Source organism: Oreochromis niloticus, linkage group LG7 (genome assembly GCF_001858045.2).
Source record: "Oreochromis niloticus isolate F11D_XX linkage group LG7, O_niloticus_UMD_NMBU, whole genome shotgun sequence".
In the NCBI taxonomy this organism is placed as follows: domain Eukaryota; kingdom Metazoa; phylum Chordata; class Actinopteri; order Cichliformes; family Cichlidae; genus Oreochromis; species Oreochromis niloticus.
The window spans coordinates 11417551-11438645 of record NC_031972.2 but is presented as its reverse complement, the minus strand read 5'-3'; the positions used below and the strand labels follow the sequence as shown (position 1 = coordinate 11438645).

Here is a 21095-nt window from a genome sequence, read left to right as displayed (position 1 = left end):
CAATCTAAATAGAAGAACACAGGCGAACTCACAGAGCCCACTTCCACCTAGAACTCAAAGCGACTTTTACAAAGTGAGAGAGGAACAGAAAATAAACACAAAAACATCAGACCCTGTACAGACCACTGACAACTATGTTGAGAAATGAAGATTGAAATGTGGGGAGAGGTCAAACTGTGGATTTTTGAGAAATATAAGAACAGGTTATCACTAGCTGGCTACCCTAATGCTAAGATCCTGAAGTGAAGAAGTGAAAAATGACCACTGTGTGTTTATGTAAAAAAAATTTAAGCCCAATAGCAAAAACTGTGACTAACAAAGAAAGGATAAAGCTGAAGCATATGGAAGAGAGAAAAACTAAAAATGAATAACATGCATTCATGCATGGTGAAGCAACCCTTCATCCTCTATGACTATGTTGTACTGAAGTTGAGGCACAGCAACCCCAGACACAGACATATACTGGCCACACACACCAGACATACAGACACAACAATGCACCAAAATACACATCGATCCATGTTGATGTGTATATGAACAGAGGGTGGGTGCTGGGATGTAAAAATTGAGAAGGCGAGAAAGGAGAGTAGGCTCCAGCTGGCTCAGTAGGCACCTCAATTCCCCATAGTACCCTGCCACGCAGTGGGAATAAGTGGGCCTACTGCAACCACATCCCAGGGCATCCCAACATCCAAGGCCAGCAACAAAGAAGATAAGGGTCTCTTTTAAAGAGTGAGGGAGGGATGGCTAAAGTCAAGAGATGTTCATTGGGTGGAAACATACTGCTTTGGTGACAAATTTTATATGCATCTACAGGGTGGGCCATTTATATGGATACACCGTAATAAAATGGGAATGGTTGGTGATATTAAAGTCCTGTTTGTGGCACATTAGTATATGTGAGGGGGCAAACTCCTCAAGATGGGTGGTGACCATGGTGGCCATTTAGAAGTCGGCCATCTTGGATACAACTTTTGTTTTTTCAATAGGAAGAGGGCCATGTGACACATCAAACTTATTGGTAATGTCACAAGAAAAACAATGGTATGCTTGGTTTCAACGTAACTTTATTCTTTAATGAGTTATTTACAAGTTTCTCTTTGTTCACAGCCATTGACATGTCGAAGAGGTTAACACGTGAGGAGCGGATCGAAATTGTGTTGATATCTGGTGAACGCAGTAACCGGGTCATTGCAGCAGATTTCAATGCAAGACAGCCTACGAGACCACCCATCTCCCATGCTACAGTTAGCAAACTGCTTGCTAAGTTTCGTGAAGCTGGTTCAGTCTTGGATTTGGAAATGTGGATGCAAGAAAACTGTCACTAATGAAGAAACATCAGTGGCTGTCCTAGCTTCATTTAGCAAGAGCCCACAGCGTAGCACTCGCTGCATGTCACTGGAGAGTGGCATTAGTCGAACATCCCTTTGGCGGATATTAGCTACTCACAAATGGCACCCTTACAAACTCCAGCTACTGCAGCATCTCAACGAGGATGACCCAGATCGGCGCACAGAATTTGTAGAATGGGCAAAACAAAACTTGGAACAGGACCCTCAGTTCATGCAGAAGATTTTGTTCAGTGATGAGGCAAACTTTTATGTGAATGGTGAAGTTAACAAACATAACCACCGCTATTGGTCTGACACTAACCCACATTGGATGGATCCCTCCAAGACTGTTGGAACAACAAAAGTGATGGTTTGGTGTGGTATATGGGGTACGACGACAGTGGGTCCATTCTTCATCAGTGGAAACCTCAAGGCCACTGGATATTTGAAATTACTACATGATGTGTTTCCCTCTTTATGCACTGAAGCTGGCACGTTCCCGGAGTTTTTCCAGCAAGATGGAAGCAAGATCACCACATTATGGGTGCCAGGTCCGAGCATTCCTAGATGAACAGTTTTCTGGAAAGTGGATTGGTCGTCGTGGGCCAGTTGAATGGCCCCCAAGGTCTCCCGATCTGACCCCCTTAGACTTTAATCTTTGGGGTCATCTGAAGGCAATTGTCTAGGGTGTGAAGATACAAGATGTGCAGCACCTGAAACTACGGATACTGGATGCCTGTGCTGGCATTTCTCCTGCGGTGTTGCTATCAGTGTGTGAAGAGTGGGAGAAGAGGTTGCATTGACAATCTAACACAATGGGCAGCACATTGAACACATTTTATAAGTGGTCAGAAACTTGTAAATAACTCATGAAAGAATAAAGTTATGTTGAAACCAAGCACACCATTGTTTTTCTTGTGACATTACCAATAAGTTTGATGTGTCACATGGCCCTCTTCCTATTGAAAAAACAAAAGTTGTATCCAAGATGGCCGACTTCTAAATGGCCACCATGGTCACCACCCATCTTGAGGAGTTTGCCCCCTCACATATACTAATGTGCCACAAACAGGACTTTAATATCGCCAACCATTCCCATTTTATTACGGTGTATCCATATAAATGGCCCACCCTATAGAATGAAAGTGTTAAGTCCAGAATGACACCCAGGTGGCAAATTTCTGGGCATAGCCAGATGGTGCAACAGTCTACATCAATGAATAGTCTAATCTTCCAGATTAGGGCCATGGGAGCTGCAACCAAGAGCCGTTTTATTAGTGTTGAGCTTAAGTTAATACGTCTCTCTACATAAACAAATTTTGTCAGTGTTCTCAACAATGGCATTCACATAGCATTTGGGAGTTTATAAGCAGGTGGCAGCACCTGTTGGTGTGCCTCAGTATCAGTGGCAGCAGACACTTGGCCCTCAGCATCTGCTACCACTCTTTTCCTTGGTAGGAGGGGTTTAGGTGACTAGATGCTTTATAGCATAAATTGGTCCAACACATGAATATGAGTGAGACTGTTCATGTTTGATAGACACCATACCTGAGAATGTTTAATTTCTGTGGTAGGAATATGAGCATAAGATGTGGTTGCAGGTGAGGGAATAAGTGTTAAAGCTTCCTGTGCACATCCCCACTTACATGCAACTTCCAAAGCTTGAAGCAGTAGATGAAAACCAGCAACAAGGAGTTACATTGCTGGCTCACCAGTGTTAGGGAATGCCTCTGATACCAGCCTTATAAGTTCTGCAGCATATACTCCTCCTGATTGGATATGCCTGGATAACGTAGCCTTCGTGGTGGAAGCTGTTGTGCCACCAAACATTTTTGAAGATTGTTAATGTCTGACACTCATCCAGTGCTGTTGTCGTTAATGTTAAAATGGTTAAAATATTGTGAATAGAAAACCTAAAGAAAACTGAACAATACAGCTTTATTTCAGACAATTTTCTAATCTTTAATCAATCACAGATAATATAGCCATCAGTGTTATAATTCAAATATTACCATTTAATTACCAAATTTAAAGCACAAAGAAATGTTGATTTGAAATTCCTCTTACACAACATTTTCAGGAGCCTTAACAAGTGATACATGTAGTAAAAGTCAGTGTTTCCAAAATATGAAAGCATTTTTTTTTTTTCCTCTAGTGAGTGATTAGCTTAAATCTTTAAGTCAGATTCTTCTTCAGTCAGCTTCAAGATTCTCCTGTTCCATGTTCACCCCGTTTGAACTGCCAATAGAAGAAAAACAGGACTCATGTAAACACCACCTACTCCAATTAGCTTTGGGATGAGATGATTATAAAACTTTAGCAAGAGAAGCACTCACCGCATTCTTCAGCAAGTTCCCAGATTTGGTAAAGATATTTGGTTTTTTTAGGCTTAGTTTGTGGTGTTGCTCTGTGCTGTTATGTGAGGCAGCCTGGGTCTGTTTAGGCTGAGCAGGACTGGATGTGGGTTGTGAGGGTTGTGACAATGAATAAGATTGAGGATTTAAGTTACTTTGGTTTGGAGTGTAGGGCTGAGATGGTGTGAAAGGCTGAGGCGGGATATAGGGCTGGTAAGGCGTGTATGATTGAGAAGGCGTGTATGATTGAGAAGACGTGTAGGTTTGAGAAGGTGTGTAGGTTTGAGAAGGTGTGTAAGACTGTGGCAGAGAGGAGGACTGTGTTTGATTCGGTGCAAAGGGATTTGACTGTGAAAAACCTGGGGTGTTTGAATAAGGTTGTGTCTGTGCAAAGGACTGAGGCACTGCCGTGGAGTCAAGCAGAGTAGGTGGTGGCGGTGGTGGGAAGCTATCAATTCCATCCCCTCCATCCTCTGACACACCAAGCTCATAGTGCCTCTTCCTCAGTTCCCCCAAACGTACTCGCTCCTGTTCCAGCTGGCTCTCCAGCTGCAGCACCTTAACCTGAAAGATTCAAAGAGCACAAGATCTGGCAATGGCTTCCAGACGTCTAAAAACCCAATGACCCAGTCAGTTAAGATCCAGTCTAAGATCCAAAACTTTTTTTCTTTTTTTTTTTTAAACTACATTGATTTCACATAGTCACAATACTGTTTCTTTAAAGGTGGCTCAACTTGTCTTATACTTGTCTTACACATGATCCAGGACAACAAGCAAGTTGCACATAAGGACAAACAATTAAACAATCCATTCAGAGACATGTTGTTCTGACCTGAGCTTCCATTTCTTCTTTTTTAAGCTTGATCAGAGACATGCCGGAGAAGTCCATCAACCCTGTAAAGGCAACAATATCAGTTGGAGTGTCAAAGCTGTATCATGCAAGAGGTGAATCACAGAATGATCAGCCAATTTCATGGTTACTTTAAGCATTTAAACATTTTGATTAGTCTGTTTGATTTTATGGTCAACTGCTGCTGATCAAACTCACTAATGAGATAGAGGAACAAAAACCCCTCACAAGCCTTAAAGCTGTATGCTAGCTCAGCTATGCTATGCTCATTGGTAGACAGGTTGGCTCGCTGTTAAACACAGTTAAGTATTAAGCAGCAGAAAGTGTCAGAAATAAGAGACCAAAAAAAGGGCTAAAGTAAGTGTTAAACTTGCACTCACCAAATTGTATAGATTTATTGTTTGCTTACATGCATGCTGCCATTTTTAGACAAAACTATGCTGTTATCATAAAGTTTTACTAAAAATATGAAGCATCAACTATTTGCTTGCAATATGAGCTTCTCTTCTCACCGTGGTCAGAGATCTGCTGCTGCCCATGTTTGGTGGAGGTGACAACCACAGCAGCCATGTCATTTACATGCCTTGAGGCCTGCTGCAGCGTATTCAGCTTCTTGTTGTTGCGGTCAGCTTTCACCTGGAATGAGTAGCAGTACTTAAGTTTGTCTTCCATAAGGACAGTTTTTTGCAATGTGGTGCATGTATGGGCACAGAGCAGGCACATTTCAAAGGATGTAACTCGGTGACCATGCTGGCTGAGGTGGTTCTAAGTACTTACACAGTCACAGAGCTGTATGCATGTTTTGTCTTTGTTCTAGGTTTTAATGTAATAATGGCTATTACTACCTCTTTGAGACTCAGTCACTGAAGTGCAGTTTCCCTTTAAACCTGAAAGGCTTAAAAGGGAAACTTCACTTCATAAAAAAACATGTCTTTTTGGTTTTATTGAGAAATCAAATTTGGAAAGTAACTAGTAACTTCCACTGTCACATAAACGCAAAAAGACTAAGAAGAATCCAATTCCAGCCAAAATGTAGCAAAGCAACTATCATCAATGCGCAACTGTGCATTTTTCACGGGACAGTAGTGAATCTGTTTTATTCCTTGGTGTACTTGCTTGAAAAAAACAAAACATCAAACAAACCAATTCATATTTGTATTTATAGAAAACAGACAGGAAGGCAATTCTACATTTTAGTAGCTTCACCATAATGCAAAAACAGCCTTCTCTTCATTCAGCTATAAAGATTGAGAAGAACACTCAGTAATGACAATTTTGAGGACCACATCTGTGTGTAGAATAATTTCAGAGAAAACCTGTAGCTACTTGAGGATGGTTTGGACAGAGTTAAAGATGTAGTGGAGAGTGACCTATTGACCCCCAAACATCCATCTGAAGGTGTAAAAAGAACTGTTATTGAACATTGGCATATTTAACCTAGTAACGTAAAATAGCCTTTAATAGATCTCTTTTGTTAAGAAATTTCCTAAGAACCAGACAGATATATGAATCAGGGTGGAACACCAAGTAATGCTGTGGATAAGCAGATACTTTTTCCCCCCCTTTCTTTTCATGCTTTGTATGACGTTCTTTCACTTGAATGTAGAGCATTGCACACATTCTTTTATCACCTTTATGTTCTATGTTTCTAACATTGTGCTTAATGACACTGTGTTGTCAATTGGCATTTGGAGCCCATTTGACATATATGTATGCCACTATCAGCTGCTTTAACTTGCACTGACAACAGTTTATTGCTGATACGTGTCCAATTCTTTTTTGCCCTTTGATAAATATAGTGAAGTACAGGGCTGTGATAAGTATTTGCCCCGTCCCAATTTCCTATTTTCTGATTATTTCTCAGGTTTCAGATCAAATCCATTTTAATATTAGACAACAATAATCCACGTAGATACAAAAAGGAGTTTTTAAATGGTGATTTAGCTTATTAAGTGAAAAAGTTACTAAAACCCATCTCGCCCATCTATGTGAAAAGTAATTGCCTCCTAAACCTTTTAACTGGTTGTCCCACCCTTGGAAGCAGGAACTACAATTGTTTGTTTGTTGTCAAGTGTTTGTTCACCTGGTAATTTAACCCACATTTCCGTGGAGGCATTTTAGCCCACTCCTCTTGTTTTAGCCACACTGGAGAGTTTTTGTGCATGAACATCATGTTTACAATCATGCCAAAGGAACTCTGTTACATTTAAATTCTTATAATCCATGTTTCTCCTTCAGTGGATCATATGATCCAGCTCACTTTCGTTGTTTGTTAAAAAACAAAAAACAAAACTGAATAGCCTCACTCTTGTCCAGGTACAGACCAAATATAGGTTATCAGTACTTTAACTGTGCTGCAGGTGGCGCCAAACTCCAGACAAAAGAAAAAAAATCCTTAATTAATTATATTAAGTTTGATAGTAACAGCTAGTAACTCATAGTAACATATTTGTGGGCTATATCAGTATCAATAAATTCATTATTTTATCCACGACCATGTTTGCCACACCTACTTTGACATGACATGTATGCAACAATTCAAGTTGAAAATGCTACGATGTTTTTCTAATATTGAGGAGGCTAATTCATATATAACTGAAGTAACTGTACTCTGCTCTCAAAAAAAACAAAAACAAAAAAACAAAACATCTTAGAAACATGATGTCTATCCAGATTCTTATTCTGGATGGCATTACTGTGGCCTTCAGTGACTAAATCTTGGAGTCATTTTTGACCTGGATATATCCTTCAAAATGCATATTAAATATGTAGAAGCAGTTCATGCATTTATTACTTCTAGGTTGGACTACTGTAATTCATTATTATCAGGTTGTTCTAAAAACTCACTGAAAAGCCTTCAGTTGACCCAGAAAAGAGAAAACTGACAGGGACTAGAAAGAGGGAACATATTTCTGCCATTTTGGCTTCTCTTCATTGGCTCCCTGTTAAATCCAGATTTGAGAGCTTCACTCTCAGACTGCTGGTACTCCTGTGGTTCCTTGGATATTTAAAAGTAGACGGGGAAGGAAAGGCCTTCAGCTTTCAGGCCCCTCTTCTGTGGAACCAGCTCCTTTGACCCATTTGACCTCAGTAAATCACACAATAGGGTGGGACTAGGTTTCACACTGGGTTCACCCAAAACCTTGGCTGATTGCGACCCACACCCATTTTCACTCATTGGCTCATGTGATTAGGTAGAGGATCAACAGGGGGTCTCTGACCCTCTTGGGGACACTCCCATAGGGCTTAAAATCAGGGACTCCACCAATTGCTCTTAGAACTTACGAAGCTTCTCGGACAGGAGGTGAAACGTCTTCAAGGAAACTTTAAGAAGTCCAGACGTTTTTCTTTCCAAGCTCCTTAGAGTACGATGACCTGGTGTTAGCAGACACTTGGGTTTAGGTGACTAGGTGACTAGATGCTTTATAGCATAAATTGGTCCAACACATGAATATGAGTGAGACTGTTCATGTTTGATAGACACCATACCTGAGAATGTTTAATTTCTGTGGTAGGAATACGAGCATAAGATGTGGTTGCAGGTGAGGGAATAAGTGTTAAAGCTTCCTGTGCACATCCCCACTTACATGCAACTTCCAAAGCTTGAAGCAGTAGATAAAAACCAGCAACAAGGAGTTACATTGCTGGCTCACCAGTGTTAGGGAATGCCTCTGATACCAGCCTTATAAGTTCTACAGCATATACTCCTCCTGGAGTATATGCTTCAAGATTCGAGAGCCTGAACATGACTTTGTATGTTGATACCTAACAAACCAACAGGAATTTGTTTGACATGAGTTTGTACCTTGGAAGCAGCAACTAGCTGAGCAGTGCTTGCAGCAATCTCATGTGAACAGGCGATGAGCTCCTCATATGTGCCCTTTTCACCCACAACGCGGTCAGCTGAATCCCTAAACATGAAAGTAAACCATCATTATACAGTTTTATTTATTATTTACAAATTTCTTGTTCAGAATATCAATCAGTAAGTGGGTTTTGATAAAATTCTGAGCTTACAGCAGCTGTGTGGCCCCCCAGCCCACAGCTTTGGAAGCAGAGATGAGTCCTTCGGTCCAGCGAGAGTTTTTGGCATAGAATTCAGTAACAGTTGCTGCACCCTGCCAGCACAAATGGAACAAATGGGTCACTTGATAAAACACCAACTGCAGATTCTGCTTCTTGCTCATTGCCAAAATTTAACAAAATGCTAAAACACTGGATATATTGAAATTTAAAGGTAAGACTGTTAGTGGTTCAAAGATTTGTTCAAATGGTATACTGAAGAAGATAATTGGAGTCTCTGTTCCCTCCATCACAGACACTATTCGCAGCATGTGGACCCGCAGCATCCACAAAGCCATCAGCATTGTGGAAGACCCCACGCACCCCTCACACACACTCTGCTGCCTTTTGGCAAGAGGTACCAGAGTATTCAGGGTCTCACTGCCAGACTGCGAAACAGTTTCTTCCCCCAAGCCATCAGACTCTTGAACACTCAGTGACTGGACTGACACACACACACACACACACCCCTTCATACATGTCACTACCAAGCCTCCCTCTCCCTCCCTCTCTCTCCCCCTCCCTCCCTCTCCCTCCCCCTCCCTCACACACACACACACACACACACACACACACACACACACTTTTGCTCTAGAGCTTTTAGCTCTAAAAAGGCCACTTTTACATGTTAATGTGAAGAGGAATAAGCTTCTTGATAATCATGACTTTTCCCACATTTTTTCATTCTGCATGGTGTTTGATGAATAAAAAGACTGAGAATATCTGAGCTTGTCCTGCAATTTCATTTTTAGGGTGACACCAACTCACCCTTCCTCCTTCCACAATGTCTTTCTGTAGGTCAGTAGCAGCAGTCACCAGCATGTGAACAGCCTGGAGAGAAGAGAGGGCACCACAGTAAATACAGGAAACAAGAGTTAACTAAAGTTCAAAATTATTTGAATACTGCCCACTTTCTTACCTTCATCAGGTCTGAGCAGGATCCCAGGATACTGTGATGAAGCAAACACACAGATTGTAAGTAAGAGAGGAGGAAAATAACCACCACAGAAATAAATAATTTTATGATGATTCTTTAGGATTTTTCTTAGTTTTTCTTACTTCTGATTGACCTCCAGTTTGACACCAGTATTGTCTTTCTTTGCCTGACTCAGTATTTCCTGTGAAAAAAAGAACAGATGTCTATGTGAGATAAATGATAGAAATATAATTCAGAGAATAGTAGCTTTGTGTAGACAGGTCATAGTAGAGAATGCTTATTTTTGATATATCAAAAAGATCATCTTATATATATTTTATAAATTATCTGATGGTTGTCCTTACATCCATTCGCAAGACAGCCTCTTCAATGGCAGTAGATGTGGCGAGCATCTCTTTGTCCACCATGCTTCCTAGTTCTTCTTTTAGCACATCATGCCCTTTCGGACGCAAATCCTAAACAAGAGTCACACAGTTACAGCAAACATGAGAGTCTCAGTAGCGAGTATTGAGAGGTCAAGTTCAGAATCTTTGGAAACCTGCAAAAAAGTTGGCACTTTTCTTGCCATTATCTCAATAACATAGAAACATGGTCACGGAGGGAGCGGTTCACCCCTGGGCTGTGGGAGCCCCATCTAAGGCCTCCCTCCTTCTCCTGCTGGGATGTGTGCGCAGATATCGCTGGGTTGTGAATGCCCCGTTTGTCCCACATCCACATCTGCCTCTATCTGCCTTTGGCTCCTGGGGGGAAGTTATTGCGGCTTCCCACCCTCATTTTCAATTTTACACATACACACTTGACAATTTCTTTCTCTCACACTCATACATACACACAATACTGTCTTGTTAATTGTTTAAATATAAATTCAGTCCCACCTGTCCTACAGCGAGGATGCGTTGAACAGTATAGCGTATTGCAGACGGGTCTGCTCGCTGTAAACTCGCCTGAATCTTCAAATCCTTCAAGAACTGAAGGCAGTTATTGGCACAGTCCCGACAGCTGTCAGTCAGATCTGCATGAGTCCAACACACAGCACTTAACTTTCTGTGTAGAAAATATTTAGCAAGTGTTATGACAGTTACAACAACTATGTGCGTTTCTTACAGTTCGCCTGGTCGACAGGGGCTGAGTGAGATGTTGCCGATCCGTTAACAATTGTGTCAGCAGCAAGGTGGGAAAACTGTGTGACTGCTCTTAGCAAACCACTGGCATCTAGACAGAACAGGGAAGGATTAAACAAACTAATCAGTTGATGTACGTGACTTGAACTGAACACACCCACAATTCCCAACGTACCATTACTGTTTCCCAGATAGGCCAAGTGGCTCTGTTGCATTTTGTCAATAGAATTCAGAGTGATTTCCGCTCGGTTCACCAAATAATCTGTCAAACACAAAGAACTGATCAAAAACAAGCAGTATGGAAAAGCAAAATGGCAAATTAAGGTCCGAGGATTAGAGATTTTTGGTTACCATGTTAATTTATTGTATAAAGGTTTGTGTAGCAGTGCTGAAGTAACAACCTTAAATGTGTGTGTAGACTGAATCTTTTTTTTTTTCAGTGGAGTTTTTTTTTTGCCATGTCTTTCCATATCATAATGTGCATATCTGCTTTTGCCTCCATTAAAATCTGTGTTGAAGATTGCTGTTGCTATTATTGCACTGTGAGTTATATGAAGTTCAGTCATCTCTGAAATTTAAAAGGCATCAGCCATGTCTTTACTTTCTTTGTGTGTGTCCTCATTAGAATATGAAACAGATGAACCAATGTCAATATTTATTAACGTCTTAGAATAGAGCTTTGCTGATTTTATTCAGTTTTTTTGTTTTGTTTTTGTATTAAAATGCCTATTCTATGGCTTTTCTTTGGTTACATAAAGTACTGTACACTTTTCAAACACATGGGCAACTGAATGCAAATAAATAAAATCTTCCGTCCTTAAAATATTTTTTAAAAAGTCTGTTTAAAGGGATTTTCTTTGAGGAGGGAAAATAGTGATTTTACCAGGAGAGCTGATGCAGCGGACGTGTATAGGGTCATCCAGTTTGGCCACAGCATCCAGTATGATGCCCTCAGCTTCCACCACTGCACACTGTAGCAGACAAAACTGCTCCTCCTGCAGCTTCTGGGCTAGCTGACTTTCACGAGAAGCCTGATTTATCACACACACAAAGTTAATAATCAGTCATTATAAAGTCTTAAAATAGAGTGACAAACAGAAAACTGGACCTGTTGCTGTAACTGGGCATGTAAGCCTCCCAGCTCCATGCTGCTCCTCTGCCTCTCCTGCTCTAGGGAGGACTGTTGAAGATGAGTTTGTTGTCTGAGGGTTTTCAGCTCAGCTTCCTGTTCCCGTATCATACGCAGCAACCCCTCCTTTTCCACCTGCAGCCCTGCCAGTGTGTTGTTTAGCTGGGTACCACTCTGAGAAACAGATTTTTAAAAAGTTTTTCTTCACAAATAAGTCTTATAATCTTCAAGGCTTGTAGATGCTAGAAAATAAGTTTCCAGCATCAGCAGTTTTGCTCTAAATGTTCTGACCATTTCTTTGTTTTGCAGGATGTTGTTTGCTTTTGCCAGTTCTGCTCGTGTGGATTCCAAATCTCGCTTGAGCCTGTCAATCTCCAGCTTCTGCTCTGCATTTATGGCAAGCTACAGGAAACACAGAAGAGACACAAAAGCAGACAGAATTATATTATACAACAAGTTTAGGGGCACTTTTTTGGCAATTATCAATGCTTCCAGTACAGCAAAGAAAAACACAATCATTAATCAGGTAAATAAAGTAAAAGTAAACACAAGACAGAGCTGTGAAAAATGGGCCTAAGTGGTTCAAGGTTGAACAACCAATATCATGACCGAGGTCAGGCAGTCCTTTTACACGCAGTGTTACAGACATTGTACAGAGGCTTTAGGAGGGAGACAATATGTCGAATAGAAATCTGGTTCTAAGGCTTTTGATCTTTGCTTTAAAAGTCTGACAGTGTTACAGGACTGTCATGCCAAGTTAATGGAGTACTCAACGAGTTTGGACAGTTCATTTAAAGATCACTAACAAGGCTTGATACCTGGATATTTATAGCTCTAAGGAGTAAGTATGATTTTATAATGTAGTTTAACATAAAGAGGTTAAAACTGGAGATTTGAAAATGTCTTAAACAGAGCTACTGAGCCAATTAAATTTTATTGTATTTATGTAGCACAACATCACAATAAAATGTGCCTAAAGTGCATTGTACTGTAATGTAAAGACCCTACAATAATACAGAGAAAACACATAAGCAAATCGTTACAGATATCACAATACCAAAGTGTGGACATTTTTTGTAATGCTTGAAGACAAACTCTTTCCATTCATCCTCTGCTACTTATTCAATTCAGTGTTGTGGTTGGGTACCTCACCTAGCTGTCACAGGGCAAGAGGAGGGATAAACCGTGGATAGGTTGGCAGTCTATTCCTGAGCTAATACATTATTGATATATTAATATCTTTAGCCCCTGTGAAAGGCAATGTTGTATTGCACTTGTATTGGACCTTGTAGTGATGCGTGTTTCAGACCTGCCGCTGTAGCTGAGCTCTCAGATCCTCCAGCTCTCGGTTGGTCCTGTCTCTCTCCAGGTCCAGGGAGCTCTGCTGTAGTTGTGCCTGTTGTCTCAGAGTGGTAAGCTCTGCATCTTTTTCTCTTGCAGAGCGTAGCAGCACTTCCCGCTCAGCCTGCAGAGCTGTCAAGCTGCTGCTCACCTGAGATCCCTCCTAAAGAAACACAAACATCTTGAGAACTCATACTCATATAAGAACTCAATACCCAATGTGTTTTTGGCCTTTGTTATCAGGCACCAAGATGCTTGCAAAACTCTAGAGCCTATCCTAGGTACTATAGGGTGAGTCTGAGAAGTATGTGAGGATGGGACATGTGCGAAGACAGACAGTAGTAAGGTGTGCGGTAGATGTTAAAGATGGGTTCAAGATGGAGGCAAGATTACATGAGGGATTGGCTCTGAGCCCCTTCTTGTTTGCAGTGGTGATGGACAGGTTAACAGATGAGGTCAAGCAGGAGTAAAAGCTGCAAGGAGCAATAGTGATGGTAGATGAATTTTTTATAACTGGGGTCAACAATTCAAATAAACAGACAAGCACAAGAGAGGGGAAGAAGAGACTGCAGGCAGGGTGGAGACACAATATCAGGGACAATTAGTGACAGCAGGATAGCAGCAAAAGTGTAAGGACAGATTTACAAGATGCTAGTGAGACCTGCTTTGATGAACGATTCGGAGATAGGGCACTGACAAAAAGTCAGGAAGACAAGCTAGAAGTAGAAAAGTTAAAGATGTTACGATTTTCATGAGGGGTAAAGAGGACAGAGGATTAGATTTAGTATATCAGAGAGAAGTGAGTACATTCAGTTTGACCATTATGAAGACAACATTAGGGAGGCAACGCTGAGATTGTTTGGATATATGCAAAGCAGGGCTAGAAGCTATATTGGAGAAAGGTTTTTAAATTTGGAGCTGCCAGGCAAGAGGAAAAGAGAAAGGACCACTGCAAAGGATTCGTGGATGTAGTGAAGGAGGGCATGCAGAGGGTTGGCGTGTCAGAGAAGGATGCTTGGTGTGTCAGAGAAGGATGCTTGGTGTGTCAGAGAAGGATGCTTGGAACAAGTTGAGATGGTAGAAGTTGGCAGATGACCAGCTCTAGCAACCCCTGAAAGGAGCAGCTGAAAGAAAAACAAGGGTTTTCCCGAAAGTCTAAAAATAGATGCCATGTAAATCTGTGGTCATATTACAGTCCTACCTTCTCTTTACTCTCCAAAGTACTGCGCAAGGTGGCGAGCTCTGCTCTTTGCTCCAGCAGTTCTTGGTTCAGGCGGTCAACCTCCATCTGCTGCTGATTCATCTGATCAGGACAAAAACAAAAAGAAAGAAAGAAAAGATCAATAGTGACAACAGCTTTTGTTCATCAACACAAAACTATGTTTGATGTGGGTCTTACCACATTGGTTTTCTCCCGTCGTAGACTTTCCAGCTCAGTTTCTAGCTGATATTTGGCCCTCTGCAAATCATCGTGCTCTTGTTTGGTGCTTGACAGAATCTTCACCGTTTCTGTATTCTGCACATGATTAAAATACATTCCATAATTACTAAGAAGGTAAAGGTACCTCAGCTTGCTACAAAAATGAGAAACACAGGAAAACAGCGGAATGGAGTCTATAAGAAGGTAACAAAATTCACCTATCACAATCTCCAATTATCTCTATCATTAATTGAGCTGAACAATGTGTTTCAACCTTCTAATTTAACTTTTTAGAAGGCAGCAGCTAAGGAAGTTAAAAATAAACATCAAAGAAACTGCAATTTACCTTCTTCATAAGGTCAGCATGGCTGCTAACCAGCTCTGCATGTCTTTCTTTAAGTTGAGTGAAACGAAGTTCTGCTGCTTGAGCTCTGCCTGTGTAGTTAGGAAGAAGATGCACCTTTTCACTTAGCTCTTTTTGTATTGCTTATTCAGCTGCATGCTCACATCTGAACTCTCACCATCTGCCTCTTTGAAGCCAATCTGTGCCCCAATGTTAGCCACATTAGTGCTTCTTAAAGCCTCCACTTCCATGCGCAGGTGTTCATTTTCAACTATTGCCATCTGCTTGTGGGTGCGCTGCTCCTCGACCTCAGCCTCCAATCGGTTCACTTGAGCCTTTAACTCTGTTACACACCTCTGAGCCTGGGGAAGGAAGAAGAAACACAATTATTGACAAGGACTTCTTGTCTTGCTGTTTTGGTTAATTTGTGAACAAGACAAACACAAACACATTTCACAATTACAAACTGTAAATGAGACACCTGAACATAAACTTGGTAATGTTTCAATATGACTTTCAATATACAAGTCCTAATGAATCCACAATGATTACAATGTACCAATATCACCAACCAGAAAGCAGAGGATGCTACAGTTAGCATCCTCTTAACCATCATATGGAAGGACCATGGTTGAGTGCATAGAGGAATGGTTTTAGATTTTTATATTACCAGCCACTCCAACACTGCCATCTTGTCCCATTTACCTCATTCTTGATGATCTGCAATTCTGGTTTCAGAACATCTAGCTCTCTCTTCAGACTGTCATTTTCCATTTCTCTTTGATCCACTGAAGAATCAGGTGTTCCCATTTGGTTGAGCAAATAGTACTGGTTTGATAAAAAGCTACATATCAGCACTGACACCACACAAAGCTGGTGGAATTTCAAAGTAACATGTCCTCTGACAACTATGTACCTTACCTGTGGTATTTGAGAAGCTTCTCTAAACTCTGGTTGTGGCTCCACATCCTCCTCCTCCTCATGATGCTCCTCGTTTGGCATCACTACTACTGGTTTTTTGTACTCAGCCAAGGCAGCGGCTCGGAGGAAGTTTGGAGGAGCCTGAGGGGTAATGATACAATTAACATACACAAAAGGCACAAAAACAGAAGGAGCAAAGTTGCAAACATGGCAATGTTAAAAAAAAAGAAAAAAAGAAAAAAAAAAAATCTGTGGCACTTACATCTGGGAGATCTGGGATCTGGATGAAAGTTTTAAAGAACTCCATTTCTCTGGCTTTGTCAAAGAACTGTGTGAGGCTACAGAAAAAAATAACCATCAGTGTCAGACCTCTTACTTTAAGGTCACTGTTGTTCTTTGTCGTTTTCAGATTTTTATTTACATGTTTTTCATTGTAATGGAAATTAGGTTTTACCTACCACTTAAACAGCAAATGTATTTTGCTTGGTTCCTGTTAAATAGATTAGTGAGTTTCTCTAATAAATAATTCACCTCATAAACAGATCACGGAACCGCTCTCTGTGTCCAAGAAGAACATCCGGAGAAATGCCTGCGACGAAAAGGATATGGTTGATTTAAGACATTTTTTAAATAATGCTGACCATCTCATGATTTATTTTAATAAATAAATATTTGTTTTTCACTCACGGCTGTGAAGCTTAAACAACAATCGCACAGAGAAGTGATAGAGAAAGCTGCAGTCCTGTATGAGAGGTATGAGTGGCATCAGTCTGCACTGCCCAGCTGGAGTTGTAGATTTGGCCTGGTTGGCCTCCACCTGGCGAAATACTATTTGGCATTAAAGCCAAATTAGGGAATTTGATTAGGGGTTTTTAACTTGCTGAAGAACAGAATGAACACTAATGTGTTGGTTCAGACTATTTATTTTTTTAAGTAAACTACGGCGTATTATTTCAAGGAATGTTCAGCAGGTGTGGTGCAGAAAACACGACACGCTACAGTAATGTCAGAAAGTATTGAGAAACTGATCAAAAATATTGCTGGTTTAAGAAGCAACTTATTCTAAACTAGTTACTAGTATTGTATCATATAAATTATAGGGTCATCATAGCATATATATAATGACCCTCCTAACGGACTAACCTGTGTCAGCCATCTTGAGTCCAGCATCCAGGTAATCCAACAGCTCCTGTGTCATATCCAGCCTACAATATAAAACATTTAAGAAATATTCAGGCAGAACTGAAGCACATTAACTGTGGTTAAAAAAAGTGGACAACTTACACTTTGTTCATGTCACTTCCTGCTTCCTTCTCCAAAGTCTCATCACTGGCCTCCAGGTTACCTGGGATAACCTTGTGCTGTAAAAAAAAAAAAAAAAAAAAAAGGTCATATTATGGTCTGCTACTTAAATAAAACAACTGATTAAGGAACCCTTTTCTTTAGCACATGGATGTTAGCTTACAAGAAGAAAAAGCTGCCTACAGAAAAGAAAGCCTGTATTATGCTAATTAAAGGTTTTCTAAAAATTCTGTACAATTGTCTTTAATCACCAGAAATGTTTAACCTTTATTTATGAGAGAGTGAAACTGTTAATACACTTCTTTTGGAAGTGTTTCCAGGATTATGATGGGCACACAAAAAAAGCTCTGTTTGGTTAGGATCTGAGGGCTTTAACTAAGGCTAATCGAAGCAGTGAAGGCAAAGTGTTTTGCCTGATACAGTTCATGCTGGTGTTTTCCTCCTTTTTTCATGCTTAACTGACTGCCATTTGGATTAGCCGCTTTTTATCTTTTTTGAAATGTTAAAGGTATATGGTATATATATGATCCATATATGGTCTGTATATGGTAAAGTATATGAGCAGTTCAATTTAAGTACAAACTGTACTTACAGTAGTAAGTACAGTTTAAGTACACAGGAGATGGTGTAAGTCTTCCCTTTGGTTAGGAACAGGAATACAGAGCATTTTGTTTCTAGTTCTCAATGAAACAAGAAAGCAGCAAAACACCGATTATGCTGTAAAAATGTACCTTTGTTCCAACTTAACACTAAAATTATGAGTAATATTACCTTTTTATGAAATTCCATTTTTTGGCCTAGGTATTTGGAAGACAAGGCAACAATGTGCCCATATCGATCATGCAAGTTTCCCTAGACAGGAAAGAAAAAAACAAAACAAAACAGAACAAAACAGAGTTTGTTGCTTAGAAAACAATCATATTTAAACTGAATTACCTTAATAATGCACCAACAAATGAATGAATATTAATGCGAGTCATACTGATGTTTCCAAATATGGTGGTTTTGTTTGTCCAAATATGGACAAACAACACCACCAATTTAAAAAAAAATAAACAAAAACAAACCAAAAAGTCATCATTTTAGAAATCAACATCTTATAAGGGTGAAACAAAGATGCATGTAACTGCAGATCTTTTAACAAACTCTCAATATAAATATAAAGCATCTTAATGGATAAACCTTCAAACTGTATTCTCTAGTTCAAATATAAGCTGCAGCTTCAATATGGCAGCTACTCACCCAGAGGGTGCCCATATCTTTCACATTACGACAGTATCTGTAAGAGTCCGTCACCACCTGTAGATCAGACAGAGACAAGAGATTACATATCACCAACCGGAGGGAAGGAGAGGAAGAGTATAAGATTAAGGAAATGCAAAAACTTAACTTACATTTCTGTGTCCATCCCTGAGGATTTTGTGAACCAGATAGCAAAACTTCCAGCTCACAATGGAGTTGCTGGATAGAGGTAGGTTCAAGACATACGACCAGAAGGTCGTAGCTCCACCCTCTTTATGAGTTCCCATGATGATATATGTACAACTGTCAAGGAGACTCCCAAGTACCAATGCACAGTCCAAAGAAGGTATGGACACGCTATCGGAGTGAACTGCCCAACTGTCTGAAAAATGAAGGCAGTCTGGCAAAACCTTAAACTGGCAACCTTTTTACTGGTTGGCAGGTTGGTGACTGCTCTGGTTGAAAAAAAAAAAAAAAAAAAAAAAAAAAAAAAAAAAAAAAAAAAGTCTGATAAGATCTGGTTGATCTGAGAAGATTTAAATCATGACTTCAGTAAATGCTTTCCCGATACATTCATTTACACAGTCTCTAGTCTGAAATTGTACTAAATACAATATGTTCATTTTGTAAATTAAGGCCCCATTTACTGGGTGATTTATAGCATTTTAATGTCATTTATGATTTGGGGGGGGGGGATTAGTCCTTTTCATTCATTTTTTTCTATTAAGCTTTCATTCTGGATTGTAATTCCAGAATGAAAGCTTGATTGTAATTCAAACAAACCCCCTGCACATCAGACTGGTGTGCTTCCACCCCTCTGTGGCTATCAGTTTCACTCACTCTGGCTACTGTGCAGGTCTTCTCAGAGTCCACTGGCCCTGGGGCTCCCTTTGCTCACTGTTGATGCCCGGTGGTGCCCATGTGAAATTGGTTCAAAAACACCACCACAATCAGGACTTAACTCTCTTGGATCCATGACGACCACTTGGTCCTCTCACCTCTTTTTGTTTTCTGTTTAAATTATACTGACAGCTTAATAAATCGCCGTAACAGAGTTTAATACAATTCAATAACTGCATGAGGTTTTTTAAGTGACAATAAACACAAGCATAATATTGATTGCCATAACTGAGCAGTTTCATCATAAAAGGAGAGACTGACACCGCTCGGATCATATGAAGAGATAGAATCCCTCAGTTCCTCAATTAGATCAACATCACAATTATGTATTTAAAAAAAAACAAAGATGATGATAGTGGATCAGCTTAAGACAAAAGGGGAGAGAAAGCAATGGTTTATATACAGTCAAGATATTTTACACACGCTATGGCTTTGATCTATGGACAACTGCTGGTCAGTTCACCACTTTGCCCCACACTGAAATATTCCAAACATTACTGCATGTATAGTAAAAGTTGAAGGGTGTTGGACAGTTGAAAACTCAAGAAATCATGTAGCTAAACTGATTGACTGATACATTTCTGAGGGAGTTATTTGCCAGGGGTGGGTGATAACTAAAGTTGATAACTAAAAAAGGTGTCGAGGGACTCCATCAGATAATTTTTTTAAAGAAAATGTTATGTTAACTTTAAAATATGTTAATTGACAACTTTACAAAGACTTTCAGCAAAGTTGATCAATTAAAAATCCTTTTTTAAGGAGAGGTCCTGATTTTTCCCCCCTCCGGTTTTGCCAACAACTTTTCACTCATGCATTCAAATGTCTAAATGTCTCAACATGCTCTCCAGAATGTCGTGACATTTAGCACAGACACTGAGGATCCCCAAAAGACGAATCTCAGTTGCTTTTCTCTAATTTGATACCTGTGAAGCCTACCCAAATACCTTAGAGGGACTTCGGTTTTATTTCCTTAGCAAATGTTAGCATTGTCCCAATAAGCCAGTCAGTATGAGCTATTTATATATATATATAAAAAAAATATATGTATATATGAAACTGTATTTGTTTTGTATCAAAGTAAGCCCGGTTAGCAGGAAACCTGCTGTTAAAAGGATACTGCGTACATGTTTGTCTTTTGGTGGTGTTTCAGCTGTGGTGACAGCTTTGCTGATGCTGTGGAGCTAAAAGAAATGAAAGAAGAGCAATCAGGACACGACTAACTAGTTAACACAGCCACATCGGATTGAACTTCAAGATTAAAACATGACAGAAATAACACCAGTGAATTTCCTTGACACGTGATATATTTAACAATATTTTCCACTAATAAGTCAGAAGAAGTGAAGAATTTGACATTTCGATAGTGTGTGGTAGTACCCATTTGACAGTTAAAACTAGTTATCAAGCACACGGTGTGAACAATAAGGAAGACTGTTTAAATCTACAGAGATTGGGGGGGAAAGACATCAAAAAGTTATCTGTCACAGGAACAAAGTGACTAACCTGTTGTTTTCCGAACTGTTCTTTCTCCGCAGCCAAAGCTTTTTCCGTCTTATTGTCACTTTTATTCTTCGTTTTACTCATGTTTTCACCGAAAAATACAGAAACATAAATCCAAAGTGGTCCCACACACAGGTTCAGGCTCCTCGTCCGTGCTCTCGCGCCTCGTTAAACCACAAAAGTCAGTCAGGTGCGGCGCGCGCACGTCACCACAATCCTGCTGGTTGGGCTAGCTCCTTAAAATTAACACAGGATGCTTTAAAAACAAAGCTGTCCGAACAAAGGAGCTTCCATCCACACACCGGAAATGAAAAAAAAAAGTGTGCGACTGTCAGGTAATAA

At 40.1% G+C, this 21095-nt stretch overlaps 1 protein-coding gene across 1 annotated transcript; it reads right to left on the bottom strand.

Moving 5' to 3' along the window:
- Window positions 1-3268: 3268 nt before the first annotated feature.
- hip1r (huntingtin interacting protein 1 related) lies at window positions 3269-21032 on the bottom strand. Its single transcript, XM_005459642.3, has 33 exons — window positions 20757-21032; window positions 20371-20434; window positions 18506-18648; window positions 18354-18410; window positions 17883-17963; window positions 17094-17170; window positions 16953-17014; window positions 16497-16637; window positions 16341-16398; window positions 16072-16147; window positions 15810-15950; window positions 15594-15716; window positions 15067-15250; window positions 14892-14980; window positions 14525-14641; window positions 14327-14428; window positions 13094-13288; window positions 12076-12186; window positions 11764-11958; window positions 11539-11686; window positions 10831-10917; window positions 10639-10746; window positions 10410-10546; window positions 9879-9989; window positions 9657-9715; window positions 9517-9547; window positions 9366-9428; window positions 8553-8653; window positions 8341-8446; window positions 5048-5171; window positions 4518-4579; window positions 3668-4249; window positions 3269-3569 (listed from the first exon to the last, which is right to left on the bottom strand). Exons 1-33 carry the CDS (start codon window positions 20835-20837, stop codon window positions 3534-3536), a joined length of 3852 nt encoding a protein of 1283 aa, XP_005459699.1. The 5' UTR covers window positions 20838-21032; the 3' UTR covers window positions 3269-3533.
- Between the last annotated feature and the right edge of the window lie 63 nt (window positions 21033-21095).